The sequence below is a fragment of the Triturus cristatus genome, chromosome 9 (genome assembly GCF_964204655.1).
Source record: "Triturus cristatus chromosome 9, aTriCri1.1, whole genome shotgun sequence".
NCBI classification, from domain to species: domain Eukaryota; kingdom Metazoa; phylum Chordata; class Amphibia; order Caudata; family Salamandridae; genus Triturus; species Triturus cristatus.
This window is the reverse complement of record NC_140592.1, coordinates 34,705,849-34,718,313: the sequence shown is the minus strand read 5'-3', so window position 1 is coordinate 34,718,313 and position 12,465 is coordinate 34,705,849. Positions and strand designations below refer to the sequence as shown.

Here is a 12,465-nt window from a genome sequence, read left to right as displayed (position 1 = left end):
TTGATAAGCTTTGTGAAAATTTAAAATAAAGTAGAATATAAGAAATGCACACCACGAGGCGTCATTTAAAAAGTTCACATTTACATATATTTTAGTTGCTATCGTCACTGCATTGTTAATCACTTCAAAAGCTGTTTACGCCAATTATACCAGTGGTTTGTGGGCATTCATATTTCTGCATGCACACTGCAGGGTGTGAGTCGTGGGTGAATACAAGTTGATTGGCCAAGGAGGCAATTTGATCTTTATATATGTATGCACACTATGCTATTATATACCTAGATACATATATAGACCAACATAGATATGCACATATATACACATACAATACATCTGCATATCTAACTAACAAAACCTCTGAATGCATGCATAAATATGCATATTATGTACATTGAAAAATGCGAACACAATAATAAAAACACTTCTAAAAAGAAACACCACTTGCTAAAAAAAATGCTCTAACTTTGACAAAGACGAGACCTGTTGTATTTTTAATGCTTGTTAATTATAATTGAAGGCGTATAAAACTGTTGTTGTGCTCATCTCTAAATTAGATACACAGCGCCACCATGTGGTAGACTGTCATAAGTGCCGGTGTTGACAATTACGTGCCACCGGCTCACATTAAGCACTGGATTTCAGGATCCTATATATTACATGTGTATATCATTTAGGGTGAGGTGCACACAGCTGCAGGACTGCGCACACCCCAGTGGGGCGGGGGGTGGGGGGGAGGAGGAGTGATGAGAACTGTTCTTAATGGCAGGTTTATGATCACGTAAATTCTAACGATTTAAAAAATATTTTCTATGGACGTGTCAGGTGGGCATCTTTCTGGGTCACGAAAGGTCACAGTAACCACCTGGAAGTGGCAAAGGCAAAGCTACAACGTCACAGTTCAGAGCGCGTGTGCCCAAACACGTTCTCTCTCATGTGTGCAAAAGGTACAAACAAGCGGTAAACACAGGCACTGGGTCTACAACCTGCAGCTTCTCGGGGCAGGAGTCAGCCTGGCGAGCCAGAGAAACGCAAGATCCCGAGCCAGAGTTTGGAGGGAGCTGTGTGCACAGTGACCCCCGACGACCCCGCTGGACGCCACGGCGTCTGACTCTAATCCATGCAACCAGAGAGCTTTTTACAGGATGTCCGTCCTGGGAGGCTGGTGGGTGCACTGGGGGCAAGAGGAGAGGTCGAGAGTACGCTGCAGTGGCACAAGGGAAGGGAGAGAGCAGTGCGCTGAAGTAGAGAGAACACAGTGACAGAGAAAGGAGTGTGCAGTGAGTGAAAAGAGGAAGAGAGAGTGGAGTGATACAGGGGAAGGGAAAGAGCAGTGGAGCAGAGAAAGAGAGAGTGCAGTGAGTGAACAGAGGAAGAGAGAGCGCACGTGGCACAGGGGTAGAGAGAGTGCAGTGAGTGAACAGAAGAAGGGAGAGTGCAGTGCACTTAGGAAGAGAGAACGCAGTGACAGTGAAAGGAGTGTGCAGTGAGTGAAAAGAGGAAGAGAGAGTGCAGTGCACAGACAAAGGAGCGTGCAGTGAGTGGAAACAGGAAGAGAGAGTGCAGTGAGTGAACAGAGGAAGAGAGAGTGCACGTGGCACAGGGGTAGAGAGAGTACAGTGAGTGAACAGAAGAAGGGAGAGTGCAGTGCACTTAGGAAGAGAGAACGCAGTGACAGAGAAAGGAGTGTGCAGTGAGTGAAAAGAGGAAGAGAGAGTGCAGTGATACAGGGGAAGGGAAAGAGCAGTGGAGCAGAGGAAGAGAGAGTGCACTGAGTGAGCAAATGAACAGAGGAAGAGAGAACGTAGTGCACAGACAAAGGAGCGTGCAGTGAGTGAAAACAGGAAGAGAGTGCAGTGCACAGACAAAGGAGCGTGCAGTGAGTGAAAACAGGAAGAGATAGTGCAGTGAGACAGGGGAAGTGAAAGGACAGTGGCGCAGAGGAAGAGAGAGTGCAGTGATATAGGGAAAGGGAAAGGCAGCGGCGCAGAGGAAGAGAGAGTGCAGTGAGTGAACAGAAGAAGAGGGAGTGCAGTGCACAGGAGCGTGCAGTGAGTGAACAGAGTGAGAGGGGGTGCAGTGGTACAGAGATAGAGAGAGTGCAGTATACTGAGAAGGAAGCGTGCAGTGCACAGAGAAAGGAGCGTGCAGTGAGTGAACAGAGAAAGAGAGAGTGCAGTGCACAGACAAAAGAAGCGTGCAGTAAGTGAAAACAGGAAGAGAGAGCGCAGTGCACAGACAAAGGAGCAAGCAGTGAGTGGAAAGAGGAAGAGAGAGTGCAGTGATACAGGGGAAGGGAAAGGCAGTGGTACAGAGGAAGAGAGGGTGCAGTGAGTGAACAGAAGAAGAGGGAGTTCAGTGCACAGAGAAAGGAGCGTGCAGTGAGTGAACAGAGTGAGGGGGGTGCAGTGGTACAGAGATAGAGAGAGTGCAGTACACTGAGAAGGAAGCATGCAGTGCACAGAGAAAGGAGCGTGCAGTGAGTGAACAGAGGAAGAGAGAGTGCAGGTGGCACAGGGGAAGAGAGAGTGCAGTGAGTGAACAGAAGAAGGGAGAGTGCAGTGCAGTGCACTGAGGAATAGAGAACGCAGTGACAGAGAAAGGAGTGTGCAGTGAGTGAAAAGAGGAAGAGAGAGTGCAGTGATACAGGGGAAGGGAAAGGCAGTGGCGCAGAGGAAGAGAGTGCAGTGAGTGAACAGAAGAAGAGGGAGTGCAGTGCACAGAGAAAGGAGAGTGCAGTAAGTGATCAGAGTGAGAGGGGGTGTAGTGGTACAGAGATAGAGAGAGTGCAGTACACTGAGAGGGAAGCGTGCAGTGCACAGAGAAAGGAGCGTGCAGTGAGTGAAGAGAGGAAGAGAGAGTGCAGTGCACAGACAAAAGGAGCATGCAGTGAGTGAAAACAGGAAGAGAGAGTGCAGTGCACGGACAAAGGAGCAAGCAGTGAGTGGAAAGAGGAAGATAGAGTGCAGTGATACAGGGGAAGGGAAAGGCAGTGGGACAGAGGAAGAGAGAGTGCAGTGAGTGAACAGAAGAAGAGGGAGTGCAGTGCACAGAGAAAGGAGCGTGCAGTGAGTGAACAGAGTGAGAGGGGGTGCAGTGGTACAGAGATAGAGAGAGTGCAGTACACTGAGAAGGAAGCGTGCAGTGCACAGAGAAAGGAGCATGCAGTGAGTGAACAGAGGAAGAGAGAGTGTAGGTGGCACAGGGGAAGAGAGAGTGCAGTGAGTGAACAGAAGAAGAGGGAGTGCAGTGCACAGAGAAAGGAGCATGCAGTGAGTGAACAGAGGAAGAGAGAGTGCAGTGGCACTGAGGAAGAGAGAGTGCAGTGCACAGAGAAGGAAGTGTGCAGTGCACAGAGAAAGGAGCATGCAATGAGTAAACAGAGGAAGAGAGAGTGCAGGTGGCACAGGGGAAGAGAGAGTGCAGTGAGTGAACAGAAGAAGGGAGAGTGCAGTGCACTGAGGAAGAGAGAACACAGTGACAGAGAAAGGAGTGTGCAGTGAGTGAAAAGAGGAAGAGAGAGTGAAGTGATACAGGGGAAGGGAAAGAGCACTGGAGCAGAGTGCAGTGAGTGAACAAATGAACAGAGGAAGAGAGAACACAGTGCACAGACAAAAGAGCGTGCAGTGAGTGAAAACAGGAAGAGAGAGTGCAGTGCACAGACAAAGGAGCGTGCATTGAGTGAAAACAGGAAGAGAGAGTGCAGTGATACCAGGGAAGGGAAAGGGCAGTGGCGCAGAGGAAGAGAGAGTGCAGTGAGTGAAAAGAAGAAGAGGGAGTGCAGTGCACAGAGAAAGGAGCGTGCAGTGAGAGAACAGAGGAAGAGAGAGTGCAGAGGCACAGAGGAAGAGAGAGTGCAGTGCACAGAAAAGGAAGCGTGCAGTACACAGAGAAAGTAGCATGCAGTAAGTTAAATGAGGAAGAGAGAGTGCAGTGGAAAAGAGGAAGAAAGAGTGCAGTAAGTGAATAGAGGAAGAGTGAAGTGACACAGAGGAAGAGAGAGTGTAGTTATACAGAGGAAGAGAGAGTACAGTGCAAAGAGAAAGGAGCAGGCAGTGAGTAAAATGAGGAAGAGAGAGGGCAGTGATATGTGTAAGGGAGAGAGCAGTGAGTGAATAGAGGAAGAGAGAGTGCAGTGCACAGGGAAAGCAGTGGCACAGAGGAAGAGACAGTGCAGTGAGTGAACAGAGGAAGAGAGAGTGCAGTGCACAGAGAACGGAGCGTGCAGTGAGTGAACAGAGTAATAGAGGGTGCAGTGGCACAGAGGAAGAGAGAGTGCAGTGCACAGACAAAGGAGCATGCAGGGCACAGAGAGGAGTGCAGTGAGTGAATAGAGGAAGAGTGCAGTGGCACAGAGGAAGAGAGAGTGCAGTTGCACAGAGGAAGAGAAAGTGCAGTGCACATAGAAAGCAGCGTGCAGTGAGTGAACAGAGGAACAGAGAGTGCAGTGCACAAAGAAAGGAGAGTGCAGTGAGTAAACAAAGGAAGGGGGAGTGCAGTCCACAGAGAGAGGGAGACTGCAGTGCACAGAGAAAGGAGCGTTCAGTGCACGAACAGAGGAAAAGACAGTGCAGTGCACAGAAGAATGGAGAGTGCCGTGCACAGAGAAAGGAGAGTGCAGTGAGTGAACAGAGGAAGAGTGAGTGCAGTGCACAGAGGAAGAGAGAGTGCATGCACATAGAAAGGAGCATGCAGTGAATGAACAGAGGAAGGGAGGGTGCAGTGCATAGAGGAAGGGAGAGTGCAGTGCACTGAGAAAAGAGAGTGCATTGAGTGAACAGAGGAAGAGTGAGTGCAGTGCACAGAGGAACAGAGACTGCATGCACAGAGGAAGAGAGAGTGCAGTGCACAGAGAAAGGAGCGTTCAGTGCATGAACAGAGGAAAAGACAGTGCAGTGCACAGAAGAATGGAGAGTGCAGTGCACAGAAAATGGAGCATGCAGTGGGTGAACAGAGGAAGGGAGAGTGCAGTGTCATGGAGGAAAGGAGAGAGCAATTGCACAGAGTGAGAGAGAGCACAGTTATCGAGAGTAAGAACGAGTGCAGTGCTGCAGAGGAAGAGACAGGGCACTGCCGCAGAGGAAGAGACAGGGCAATGGCACCAATATGAGTGAATTCAGTGGCAGTGATACGGGGAAGGGAGACAGCAGTGACGCAGATGAAGAGAGAGTGCAGTGAGTGAACAGAGGAAGAGAGAGTGCAGTGCACAGAGAAAGCAGTGTGCAGTGAGTGAACAGAGGAAGATAGAGTGCAGTGTGACAGAGAAAGGAGAGTGCAGTGAGTAAACAGAGGAAGGGAGAGTGCAGTCCACAGAGGAAGGGAGAGTGCAATTCATAAAGGAGTGTGCAGTACGTGACCAGAGGAAGAGAGAGTGCAGTGCACAGAGGAAGAGAGAGTGCAGTGCACAGAGAAATGAGCGAGCAGTGCACGAACAGAGGAAAAGACACTGCAGTGCACAGATGAATGGAGAGTGCAGTGCACAGAAAATGGAGCATGCAGTGAGTGAACAGAGGAAGAGAGAGTGCAGTGTCATGGAGGAAAGGAGAGAGCAATTGCACAGAGGGAGAGAGACCACAGTTATCGAGAGGAAGAACGTGTGCAGTGCTGCCGAGGAAGAAACAGGTCACTGCCGCAGAGGAAGAGACAGGGCAATGGCACCAAGAAGAGTGAATGCAGTGCAACAGAAAAGGAGACAGAGCAGTGGCACCTGGAAACAGCGAGTGCAGCACTGCAGAGGAAGAGACAAGGAGGTGACGCAGAGGAAAAGACAGGGCAGTGCCGCAGAGGAAGAGACAGGGCAGTGGCGCCTAGAAAGAGCGAGTGCAGCGCTGCAGAGGAAGAGACAGGGCAGTGTTGCAGAGGAAGAGACAGGGCAGTGTTGCAGAGGAAGAGACAGAGCAGTGGGACCTAGGAAGAGCGAGTGCGCTGCTGCAGAGGAAGAAACAGGGCAGTGCTGCAGAGGAAGAAACAGGGCAGTGCTGGAGAGGAAGAAACAGGGCAGTGCTGGAAGAAACAGGGCAGTGCTGTAGAGGAAGAAACAGGGCAGTGCTGCAGAGTGAGAGACAGGGCAGTGCTGCAGAGGAAGAGACAGAGCAGTGGGACCTAGGAAGAGACAGCGCAGTGGCGCCTAGGAAGAGCAAGTGCAGTGCCGCAGAGGAAGAAATAGGGCAGTGCTGCAGAGGAAGAGACAGGGCAGTGCTGCAGAGGAAGAGACAGAGCAGTGGGACCTAGGAAGAGCGAGTGCGCTGCTGCAGAGGAAGAAACAGGGCAGTGCTGCAGAGGAAGAAACAGGGCAGTGCTGCAGAGGAAGAGACAGAGCAGTGGGACCTAGGAAGAGCGAGTGTGCTGCTGCAGAGGAAGAAACAGGGCAGTGCTGCAGAGGAAGAAACAGGGCAGTGCTGCAGAGGAAGAAACAGGGCAGTGCTGGAAGAAACAGGGCAGTGCTGCAGAGGAAGAAACAGGGCAGTGCTGCAGAGGAAGAAACAGGGCAGTGCTGGAAGAAACAGGGCAGTGCTGCAGAGGAAGAAACAGGGCAGTGTTGCAGAGGAAGAGACAGGGCAGTGCTGCAGAGGAAGAGACAGAGCAGTGGGACCTAGGAAGAGACAGCACAGTGGCGCCTAGGAAGAGCAAGTGCAGTGCCGCAGAGGAAGAAACAGGGCAGTGCTGCAGAGGAAGAGACAGGGCAGTGGGACCTAGGAAGAGCGAGTGCGCTGCTGCAGAGGAAGAAACAGGGCAGTGCTGCAGAGGAAGAAACAGGGCAGTGCTGCAGAGGAAGAAACAGGGCAGTGCTGCAGAGGAAGAAACAGGGCAGTGCTGCAGAGGAAGAAACAGGGCAGTGCTGGAAGAAACAGGGCAGTGCTGCAGAGGAAGAAACAGGGCAGTGCTGCAGTGGAAGAGACAGGGCAGTCCTGCAGAGGAAGAGACAGAGCAGTGGGACCTAGGAAGAGTGAGTGCGCTGCTGCAGAGGAAGAAACAGGGCAGTGCTGCAGAGGAAGAAACAGGGCAGTGCTGCAGAGGAAGAAACAGGGCAGTGCTGGAAGAAACAGGGCAGTGCTGCAGAGGAAGAAACAGGGCAGTGCTGCAGAGGAAGAGACAGGGCAGTGGGACCTAGGAAGAGACAGCGCAGTGGCGCCTAGGAAGAGCAAGTGCAGTGCCGCAGAGGAAGAAACAGGGCAGTGCTGCAGAGGAAGAGACAGGGCAGTGCTGCAGAGGAAGAGACAGAGCAGTGGGACCTAGGAAGAGACAGCGCAGTGGCGCCTAGGAAGAGCAAGTGCAGTGCCGCAGAGGAAGAAACAGGGCAGTGCTGCAGAGGAAGAGACAGGGCAGTGCTGCAGAGGAAGAGACAGAGCAGTGGGACCTAGGAAGAGCGAGTGCGCTGCTGCAGAGGAAGAAACAGGGCAGTGCTGCAGAGGAAGAAACAGGGCAGTGCTGCAGAGGAAGAAACAGGGCAGTGTTGGAAGAAACAGGGCAGTGCTGCAGAGGAAGAAACAGGGCAGTGCTGCAGAGGAAGAAACAGGGCAGTGCTGGAAGAAACAGGGCAGTGCTGTAGAGGAAGAAACAGGGCAGTGCTGCAGAGTGAGAGACAGGGCAGTGCTGCAGAGGAAGAGACAGAGCAGTGGGACCTAGGAAGAGACAGCGCAGTGGCGCCTAGGAAGAGCAAGTGCAGTGCCGCAGAGGAAGAAACAGGGCAGTGCTGCAGAGGAAGAGACAGGGCAGTGCTGCAGAGGAAGAGACAGAGCAGTGGGACCTAGGAAGAGCGAGTGCGCTGCTGCAGAGGAAGAAACAGGGCAGTGCTGCAGAGGAAGAAACAGGGCAGTGTTGGAAGAAACAGGGCAGTGCTGCAGAGGAAGAAACAGGGCAGTGCTGCAGAGGAAGAGACAGGGCAGTGCTGCAGAGGAAGAGACAGAGCAGTGGGACCTAGGAAGAGCGAGTGCGCTGCTGCAGAGGAAGAAACAGGGCAGTGCTGCAGAGGAAGAAACAGGGCAGTGTTGGAAGAAACAGGGCAGTGTTGCAGAGGAAGAGACAGGGCAGTGCTGCAGAGGAAGAGACAGGGCAGTGCTGCAGAGGAAGAGACAGAGCAGTGGGACCTAGGAAGAGACAGCGCAGTGGCGCCTAGGAAGAGCAAGTGCAGTGCCGCAGAGGAAGAAACAGGGCAGTGTTGCAGAGGAAGAGACAGGGCAGTGCTGCAGAGGAAGAGACAGAGCAGTGGCGCCTAGGAAGAGCAAGTGCAGTGCCGCAGAGGAAGAAACAGGGCAGTGCCACAGAGGACCAGACAGGGCGGTGGCACCTAGACGAGAGCACAATGACAAAGAAGAACTAAATCAACTAAAATAGCCTTTCCACCGCTGGGTGGCGCTTTCAAGGGTCATTTATCCATGGTACATGTAAGATATTTTTATCTGGAGAATGTAAAGGTTTGTGATGTGATGGGAGGGTTAATGTTGGAGTGACGTCACTTCCCACAAAGGCCTGAGGGAGTCACAGGACACTGCCTCCCTTTTTATTTTGATAAAATGACAACTCTGCGATCGATGCCCATCGCAAGGACAGAGCACAATAGCCCGCGTGCGGCTCTGTGTGTCTCACTCTTTTTACTCAACATGGTACCAAGGCTTTAACACGATGGCGGGGGGTAGCCGCTACTTCTCCTTCCATGAAGAGTATCACACCAGCACTTCAAGCACTTCACTGGGTGTCTATAGCCACACACTCGGTCTTCAAGGCACGTGCAGAGGGACATCCCACGCAAAAAGTCCATAGGTTCCTATAATCACATTCCAACTAGCCTAGAAGCGGTGCTTTCAATGGTCCGGTACTATCAGGTACACAGTACCGGCACATTTTCAATGTGGAAGGAATAGTACTGGCACTTCTCAGCACTGCTGTTGAAAAAAAGCACTTTTAATCTGAAGTGTTTTTTCTTAGTGCAGTTTGTGTATGTGATATTGCAAAGAACGAAATTGGCTTTTCAAATTACCACTGCGTCCCTGGATCCTTGTTTAGGGACAGTTAGTAACCCAAAAGCATTGACGCCACTTCAACTCTGTATTGGGCGGGAGTCTGCGCAGCTACAATGACCTTTCTTTCACATTCAATGATTTGTGCATTGAGCAAAGTCCACTCATGTCATCCATGGGTGTGAACACAAACCAGTTTGTCCAACACAATGCTTTCAGTGGGAGTGGAGAGAGCGCTTCTCAACAGCAGACAGGTACTCTGGGAACAGGAGTACCGGCACCTCCATATTTCCATTTCAAGCGCTGCTTTGAACTGTGTTCGAGATTAGCGTCTTGACTTTTCATCCCCCCCCCCCCCCCTACAAGAATCAGAGCACAGGTGGAACATGGGTCTCAGGTCAGGAGACCAAACTTCGGAATTCCCTACCAGAAAAATAAGAAACACAGAAAACCATCTGAGGTTCAAAAGGGAGTAAAGACCTCGCTCTCCCCGAACTAACAAGGCAGAGCCACCCTGAAGGATCGTCTCGGAAAAACTGAGCATGTGTCACCAGTTCAGAAGAGGACACGATAGATACAAGAATGCCCCAAGCACGGCATTAACTCTCACCGCGTGTAACCAGCGCATGCCACGGCATACTCCTGTGCATCGCAATGGCTGTTCTGATCGGGAAGGGACCCTGCCGTCTGTAACCAGCGCATGCCACGGCATACTCCTGTGTATCAATGGCTGTTCTGATCGGGAAGGGACCCTGCTGGCTGTAACCAGCGCAAGCTGGAGATGCCACCTCTATTCCTGCTGGGGGACCTAGCACGGCCTTAAATCCAGGAAAGTGGAATGTCTGCGTCCATATAGCACTCCTAGGTGGACCCCAAATCATTCCGACAGTAACATGTTGTAGCCTTACGCTTACGGCTAGACTGGTCGACCTCGAAGCTGGTGAACCGGCTTCTAGTCTCAGCAACGACGCTCAACATCCTGTGATTCTGGGCAAATCGCGTAATCTTCCCGCGCCTAACAGGAAATGAATGTGTCCATCTGTAACGAAGCTGGTGCTCATGTGAAGCGACCTGATATCCTCGGGTCTAGTTCTCGCTTTATAAAACTCTAAATAAAAACAAGAAAATAAAAACATGTATCCAATGCACCAAGAATCCTGTCATCTGTCTGTCTTGGGTAGACACTAGGGCAGTGGTTCCCAAACTTTTTAGAACCAGGACCCACTTTTCAGAATGACAAACTCTTGCAAACCACCGACCTTTAATGGCCACGAGGGGGGATTCTTTAATGTAGCTAAGGCGCCGCGTGGCAGCGCACTGCCGTTTACAGACAGCACATTTTCCAGTGAAATTGATACTAAATTTACACAGACGTACCGTTTTGCTGATACAACTGTACTGTACACAAATTATAATATGTGGGAATGGGGTTCAAGTGAATGTTTATCATTTGTGCACCAACAAGTAAATTGTCTAGATTTGTTTTTAACCTTTAAAACGTTTCTTTCCATCACACTTCAGATTTACAAAGCACATGGGCTTGATTTCTGCTTTTCTAACTGCTGAATGTGTACAGTTCATTAAATGTAAATAGAGTTCATTGACAGGTATTTACATTATGTGTGCATTACACAAAGAAAATGACACCCCGCAGCCTTTTCTTTCACTCTCCCTGTGCCCAGCAAGATTGTCACATAATTCACTTTACTTTTCTTTCTCTGACTGCAAAGCGAGAGGCGTTTATAAACACCAACCCCCCATGTTTAAGAAAGCAGCGAAAACTTCAGCTATCTCAACTCCATGTCAGGTACATAACCCTGGAGTGTCCCAAACAGAAGTAATTGTCTGTGCTTGGCAAGTCATTTTTATTTAGCAAATGCATGGAATCGTGCTGATTAAAAGCTTCCCTTAGTGAAATGAACAGCCCCCTGACACTGCTCACACTTGTCAAGCCCCCTCCCTCCCGCTTACGCCCTCGCCCCAGACCAGGCTATTAACGGCCTCTTGGTGGGGGTGTCACAGCCCAGCAGCAGCGCCTTGAGTTAAAATAGAAGCGCCTCTCACCTCCCAGCAGCAGCAGCGTCATGGCTCGGCCGGTCCTCTCCCTCCTCTGACAGTGGTCCAGCCTGTCTGTAACCTGGGAGATGGGGCAGGGCAAAGGAAAAACAGGTCAGAGGGGGGAGGCGGGATGCCCAGCTTCAGCCCTCCCAAACTCCCTCATCCAATCGACAGACACATATTTATGTACAAGTTTTATAGCCCTGCGAACACTGTCCCTCAATAACAAATTCCTGTGGAAAATGCACCAAAACAGAATTAATGTTACGTCCCAGCTCGACGTGTATAGCGCTTCTTAATACTGGGCATTATCGTGTCCCTAAGCACTGTACACTCGATTTCGGCAGATAAGGGAAGTGAAGGTCTGTGCCATGAAGATGATGTGCACAGGATCACACAATTTGGCCAGTACTGACGCCGAGATTCGAGTTTACTGTTACCCTGCTTTCACAGGTCACCGCTCAGCCACTCGAGGGCATCTCGGCGCACCGGACCAAGGTTCAATATGGAACATTTTTTAAGTGAGAAACGCGACATTGCATTTACTTTGCAAAAGTCCGAAATCCCTTTAAGAGTGTGGTTTAAAGAGTGCGGCTTGTTGCCCGTGGAAACCATCCTGAGGGATTTGGGGGCACAAGTGAGCGGGGCACAGTGAAGGGAATCTGTCTTCACCCCTCGTCTCCCCACCCCCTAGCCCCATCAGGCACCCTGGCACCGGGCGAGACTTGGAATAAGAGATTCATTGTTGGAGCTGCCCATGTGCTGGAGTCTGCAGCAATGCACATCGCTGTCACTGTGCCCAATACATAGTTTAGGAGGACTAAAGCACATGGAGAGAAGGCGATGTGTCCAGGATCACACGTTTGTGGAACACCCGGGATTAAAACTAGCGCCTCTGGGTTCCAAACCAAGCATTTCATCCACCAGATCACACAGGCAACGCTCTACCCACTTCTGCTCCGTTGTAAATACTTTCATCGCCCACCCTCTCCCTGCAAGAGGGGCTCCTGTAAAGTCGCTGCCCCTTCCTGGCACTTTGAATAATTCTGCAGCGCCCAGCCCCGTCCTTCCCTGCTGCCCCAGAGAGCGCTCACCTTCCTCGGGCAGCTCCCAGCTCCGGAATAGCCCGCTATGTGCAGCTCGGGCTCCAGAAGTTATTTCCAGTCGAAAACTTTCTGTCAGTTAAAAAAACGCGTGGGAGGGAAGTAATGTCCGGACTGGAATCCTCGCTCCAGGGGATGTGAAAAGAAAACCTATTGTAATGCTAGGATTTGGAGGCGCTGCAAACTCCGGAACCTTGGGGTTCCCACCTTTTCCAGAGAAAATATGAGCACGTGTTCATGTTTCCAAATGAGCAGAAAAAAGACAAAAAGACTTTTACTATTCCAGGTGTTTTGTTCTCATTAGAGCTCGTCAAACAAGCATTGCCCAATCCAGCAACAAGGGAGCACCC

The 12,465-nt window shown here is 50.9% G+C and overlaps 1 protein-coding gene across 2 annotated transcripts in view; it reads right to left on the bottom strand.

Annotated features, from left to right (window-relative positions):
• The window catches only part of LOC146797320 (laminin subunit beta-2-like), a 342,744-nt gene extending 330,547 nt beyond the window's left edge, over positions 1–12,197 (bottom strand). Inside the window, exons 1-2 of one of the 2 annotated variants that reach the window (XM_085624322.1) lie at positions 12,107–12,197; positions 11,019–11,091 (exon numbers count right to left, since the gene is read on the bottom strand). In XM_085624322.1, the coding sequence (XP_085480448.1) occupies positions 11,019–11,040 (22 nt within the window). In that variant the 5' untranslated portion in view covers positions 11,041–11,091; positions 12,107–12,197. The remainder of the gene's footprint in view (positions 1–11,018; positions 11,092–12,106) is intronic. The other variant, XM_085624321.1, reaches the window with a different exon arrangement.
• Between the last annotated feature and the right edge of the window lie 268 nt (positions 12,198–12,465).